Source organism: Miscanthus floridulus, chromosome 18 (assembly GCF_019320115.1).
Source record: "Miscanthus floridulus cultivar M001 chromosome 18, ASM1932011v1, whole genome shotgun sequence".
Classification (NCBI taxonomy): domain Eukaryota; kingdom Viridiplantae; phylum Streptophyta; class Magnoliopsida; order Poales; family Poaceae; genus Miscanthus; species Miscanthus floridulus.
The window spans coordinates 133,257,008-133,263,153 of NC_089597.1; the positions used below are offsets into that span (position 1 = coordinate 133,257,008).

The window sequence follows — 6,146 nt, forward strand, 5'->3', positions numbered from 1 at the left end:
CCCTCTTACGTCTCGCACGGAGCAACATCAGGCTGAGAAGGAAGGGACAACTCCACGGCTGATCTCGCCCCAGCCTGGACAGGCACAGACGCATGCACCGTCACCAATCCGTTTCAAGCCAGGCCTGTTCTTCACGCGCAGGCCCTGGGGGCCTGGCAACGCCAAGACACATGGGGGCTGCATCGCACAGCCCACCACGACGCCCCCAGCATCCCAGGAGACGGAGAGGGGCAGGACGCGTCTTCAGCCATAGGGCACGCGGACCCGGCTGCATCAGGACACGCCGGGCTGCGTCGCAGCACCCCAGGGGACTGACGGTGGTAGGACTGCGAAGATGTTCTTAGCCTCCGTCTCGCGCTCGGTGACTCCGGCCCTGCTGCAGATCCCAGCCGCCAAGAAGGATGCGCGCCGCCGCTGCAAGACACACCTGCCTCGTCAGGGATATCGTCAAAGCGTCCGCATCACCACCAGATCCTGGCCCAGGGGCAACACCGTCGAATGCGCTCGACAGATTCTCATGAAGCGCCTTGGAGTGCTGGAGGAAGAAGAAGACGGCCCCGCCACCGACGACCGGTTCCTGCAATACGTCCAGCTATTCCAGGGGCCTCTGAATGACTCCGTCATCACGGCTCTGACAGCCCTATGTGGCCTGGAGGACATTCTAGCGCTGGAGCTTCCTCAGGCTTAAAAGAGTGTCGTCCACGCCGGGAACTACTTGGTTGATCATGTTAGTCGTCGTATTTTGTCTTCACTGCTCACTGCATCGAGCTGATCCCAGCGATGCCTGTATCAGCCGACCATGCAGGATGTTAGCCAGGGGCCTTCAAACACCTCTGCCATGGTCAGCGTTCTTTTGCTTTCCAAGCAGCAAGTGTCGCCATTCGGTTTGTGTCGCAATCCCCTTCAGTGTCGTCGGACCTGATCATTTAGGCTACTACATCTGCCCACTAAAGTGGCGTTTAACTTCAGTTGTTGCATCTTCGTGTGCTCCCTCTTCTTGTCGTTTGGCTTGCTGTCTGGCCTGCCTGAAGCCTGCTCGCCTACTGCAGTGTTGCACAGGATGTTCACTGCCCTACCTAGTCACTTGCACGCAGATTCTTAAGCACACCAAAGGGTTCCACGTTCTGTTTTTATGGCTCAAAGAAACTGCAAGCTGCTAAATTGGAATGTAAGGGGACTTAATGACAATGCAAGGCGCGACGCCGTTAGTGAGCTAGTTAGAGATACTGGCGCTACCATAGTATGCCTGCAAGAGACCAAACTGCAGCAGCTCGACGCACACATAGTAACCCGGACGGTTGGACAATGCTTCGTGAATTCTTTCGATGTACTACCAGCTGTTCAGACGAGAGGGGGCATCCTGCTGGCAGTCAATGAAAACTACTTCGAACTATCCAACGTCCTTCTGACCACGCATGCAATCACAGCAACTATAACCATGAGGGCCACCAACACTCAATGGCAGATCACGGTTGTTTATGGGCCTCAAAGGGATGATGATAAGATCCTTTTCCTGCAGGAGCTCAAAAACATCCCCGCGCCCAGTCATCAGCGGTGGCTTATCCTTGGAGATTTTAATTTGATCTACCAGGCAGAAGATAAGAATAACACAAATCTCAACCGCCGCCTCATGGGCTCCTTCAAGGCGACAATTGATGATTTGGGGCTCAAAGAGATTAAGCTAAACGGCCGCCGTTTCACCTGGACCAATGAGCAAACCAACCCCACAAATGACTAGGATTGACAGACTTCTTTGCACTCCAGATTGGGAGCTGCTCTTCCCATCGTGCTTTCTCCACTCCCTCCCATCTCTCATGTCAGACCACACACCACTGCTACTCCACGGCGCACTTGATCATTTCAACAACAATTTCTTCCGGTTCGAAAATTTCTGGACCAAGATGGAAGGCTTCCACGAAGTGGTGCAAACTGAATGGGGGAAACCACTCAACACCATGCTACCCATCAAGCGTTTACACATCAAAATGGCTAGACTTGCAAAGGGCCTGAACAAATGGCGGAAAGAGAAAATAGGAAACACAAAACTCCAGCTAGCCATCACCAAAGAGGTTCTCCTTCAGCTAGAAATGGCACAAGAACTCAGGCCACTCTCAGATCAGGAGGACGAACTTAGGAAACGCTTAAAAGCCCGCAGCACCGGCCTGGCTGTAATTGAGAAGTCACGGATGAGGCAGAGGTCCAGGCTTACCTATATCCGCAGTGGTGACGCCAACACAAAACTTTTTCACATGAAAGCCAATGCACGCCGGAGAAAAAAATTACATTCACTGTCTATAAAAAGAGGGTGGGTTAGTCTTCTCCCAGGATGAAAAACAAAAAGTGGTCGGGGATTATTTCAGCGAGCACTTGGGCACCTCTACAGCAAGGACCTTGTCCTTAAATTGGCAGGCGCTGGGCTATACTCCAAGAAACCTACAGCAGCTGGAGCTACCATTCACTCAGGACGAAGTCCGGCGTACTATCCTCGAGATGCCATCCGAGAAAGCCCCAGGGCCTGATGGCTTCACGGGGGCCTTCTTCAAGGCATGCTGAGAGATAATCAAAGACGACTTGTTGGCTGCGATCAACAATCTCTTCCAACTGCACTCCCAAGGCTTTGAGTTAATGAATTCGGCAAACATCGTCTTGCTTCCAAAAAAGACAGGCGCCTTGAGAATCACAGACTACAGGCCAATTAGCCTCATGCATAGCTTTGCAAAATTTTTTGCAAAACTCCTGGCCAACAGACTCGCCCCCCACCTCAACTCCTTAGTCTCCAACTGCCAAAGTGCGTTCATCAAGAAAAGAAGTATTCATGACAACTTCCTATATGTACAGTCAATGGTGAGAAAAATGCACAAGGAAAAGATGCCCACACTTTTCATGAAGCTCGATATCCATAAGGCTTTTGACACGGTGAACTGGAGCTACCTGCTAGAGGTCCTACGCGCTCTTGGCTTCGGCCCACGATGGTGTGAATGGGTATCCATCCTTTTCCGCACAGCCACGTCGAGGGTAATGCTCAACGGCCTGCTAGGACCGAGCTTCCACCACGCTAGGGGGGTTCGCCAAGGTGACCCTTTATCGCCAATGCTTTTCATCCTCGCCATGGATCCACTCCAGCGTATTCTTGAATTCGCTACTCAGATGGGCGCCCTCTCCCCGGTCCCCTCATCCACGGCCAGATGGAGAACCTCCCTATACGCAGATGACGCGGCTATTTTTATAAACCCTCGAAAGGAAGACATAGATGCGATCAAGGTGATTCTCCAGGCCTTTGGGAATATATCGGGCCTCCACATAAATTTGGAAAAGAGCTCCGTTCACCCGATCAGATGCGACGAGATAGATCTAGACCATGTTCTAACCTCCTTTGCAGGGATCAGGGGCTCTTTCCCTTGCCGTTACCTTGGCCTGCAGCTCCACACGCGTTCGTTACGGAAGGTACACGTCCAGCCGCTCATCGAGCGGATTGGGCAAAGATTGCCTGGATGGAAAGGAAAATGGCTGAACAGAGCCGGTCGCCTCGCCCTAGTTTCATCCGTTCTCTCAGCAATGCCAACTTATCATCTAACGGTATTCCCATTGGCGGCTTGGGCTCGAAAAAGCATCGATAAAATTAGAAGGTCCTTTCTCTGGAAAGGAGAGGAAAACGCCAATGGGGGGCACTGCCTTGTTAATTGGCCGACAGTAACTAGGCCAAAGGACCTCGGGGGGCTTGGAATACCTGACCTTAACAAGTTCAGCAGGGCATTGCGCTTAAGATGGCTGTGGCAGGATTGGGTGGACACTTCTAAACCTTGGGCTGGAATGGAGCTTCCCTGCAACGATCTAGACCGGGCACTTTTCAATGCATCTACGAGAGTCACAATTGGTGATGGGCAAAAAGCTCGCTTCTGGCATGACAACTGGCTGGACAATGAGGCTCCAAAGCATCTTGCGCCCAGTTTATTTGAATTAGTGAGATGTAAAAATAGGTCAATCCATCTTGAGCTCCGTAACAATGGCTGGGTCGCCGCTCTGAGGGGCCAGATCACTACAGCATCGCAGGTGGAGGAATTCATCTCGTTATGGATCAGGTTGCAAGATATCCACCTAACGCCGGGCACTCTAGACACCATTACCTGGAAATGGACAGCCAACGGAGCCTATTCCACCCGATCGGCCTACAGAATACAATTCTGCGGTTCCTACAGAGCATTTCAGACTGATCTCATATGGAAAGCATTCACTGAAAACAAGTGCAAAGTATTCGTCTGGACCATGGCGCGAGAGAAAATCCTCACTGCGGATAATCTACAAAAGAGAGGTTGGCCACACCAAGACCGATGCGCCCTATGCAACGGCCCGTTGGAAACGTGCCTCCACTTAGCCTTGCTTTGTCCATTCACCAGAGCAGTATGGAATCTCATTCTACATTGGGAACACTTTGATGCGAGCATAATCCTCCCGGCCGAAGATCCAACCCATTTGATCTCGTGGTGGGAAGAGGTCCAATCCAAGATAACCAAGGACGACAGAAAGCGCTTCAACGGCTTGGTAATCTACACCGTCTGGAACATTTGGAAAGAGAGAAATAGAAGAATATTCACAAACACCCACGAAACGGCAATGCAGGTGGCCTCAAGAACGAAAGAGGACATCCTTCAGAAGAAGATGGCTCATTCTTCGGGAGAGTAATCGTCCTAGACGACTGTACAAATTTTTTTTTTCACCTCTTTACCCCCTTGTCCTGCTCGGGGGTCTCTACAGCTCTTGTATATAAACTCTCTTTCCTATCTTAATGGAAAGACAGAGCTCCTGCCATTGCGTTTCAAAAATAATGTCTGTTCTTGGCTCAAGTATGTACAACAGATACAGCCATGTACTTTCTTTTGCCATATTTAAAACATGGGTTCTCAGATTAGCTGAGTTCTTAGTTATGATTAATCATTCAATCTATCATGTGATGCCTACCTGTTACTTCTTATTTATACAACCTAATTATGATATGATGCCCTTTGCTACACTCCTCTTGCTGCTTATTTATACTGCCTAATCATGATATGATGCTCGCTGCTACACTAAACTCCCTCTGTTGCTACACATGTTTGCAAATTGTTTACAGGTTTAGGTTGGCCTCTTTTGACCAATTATTTCTACTCCAAAGATCATCCTAATTGCAAATTTTGCATTTTGGTATGTTCTGTTTCAATGTTTTCATCCCGCCTGAGTTCCAAGATTTTTCCTTCCATGTGTTTTATGTATCCTTTGTGCCAGTTCATTGCCCCACCACATTAGTACTTCTATTAACAGATTGATCTATTGGCATGGCCTGAACACTATGCTCCCCATTTGCTCATAGGTTCGTTCCAGCACCCTCATTTCTTGTTCATTTTCTTTATACTGTGTAACATACCATGTGTTTCTGATCTTGACAGGTCAGGTGCCTCTCCATTTGTTTTAGTACCTCTCCTAGCTTCTGGTTTGATCCGGTTAGTCTCTTGTGCCACTTCTTTTACTACAGTTCATGACTGGGTTTTGCAGCAAAGTTGCGAAATATGCCTAAAAGTGCAAACTTACCAAACTGTGCAAATTATGATTTAGATAAAACATCATTTCTGGAAATTTATCAGAGCCCAGCAATCAGCAATAATGGTAATTCATTTACTATGAAATTTGACGGTTCCTGACAAGTCTATGTCAATACGGATTCTCCAATGCTTTGAAAATTTTAGGCTGAATATGTTTTATTTAAGTTTTAGTAAAGGTTAATGTACCAGAATTTAGCTTCTAACAGCTTGTGTCATAGGTCCTCTGCACTGTCGTACTCTAAAACATGAATACTAAGATATTATGTTAAGTTGCCTTCTTGACATCGAGACTTTGTCTTTCATGATCGTCTGTCAACCATGGCCTGACTAGAATATATTCGTTTTATTCTCAAACATAATCATGATGCTTGTATACCTGCTAAAACCTTCTTATTAACCAATTGTAGGCATTACAGTGGCCACAATGCCTGGATCTATGTAGATTGCATAGCACAGAAGAAATGGAGCCCATGAAGCTCCAAGCAATGGGCCAGCTTCTAAATACACAACTTTCGGTTTGTCACCAAGCCAAATTTGTCTGCCCATTTTGAAGCAAAGCTCACACATATTAGG

At 48.4% G+C, this 6,146-nt stretch overlaps 1 protein-coding gene across 1 annotated transcript; it reads left to right on the forward strand.

Annotated features, from left to right (window-relative positions):
• Nucleotides 1-1,132: 1,132 nt before the first annotated feature.
• On the forward strand, nt 1,133-1,738 carry LOC136524725 (uncharacterized). Its single transcript, XM_066517986.1, has one exon. It carries the CDS (start codon nt 1,133-1,135, stop codon nt 1,736-1,738), a length of 606 nt encoding a protein of 201 aa, XP_066374083.1.
• Nucleotides 1,739-6,146: the final 4,408 nt, after the last annotated feature.

Coding starts and splice junctions, on each gene's coding strand:
- LOC136524725 (XM_066517986.1), top strand. CDS start 1,133: ATGGCTCAAAGAAACTGCAAGCTGCTAAATTGGAATGTAAGGGGACTT.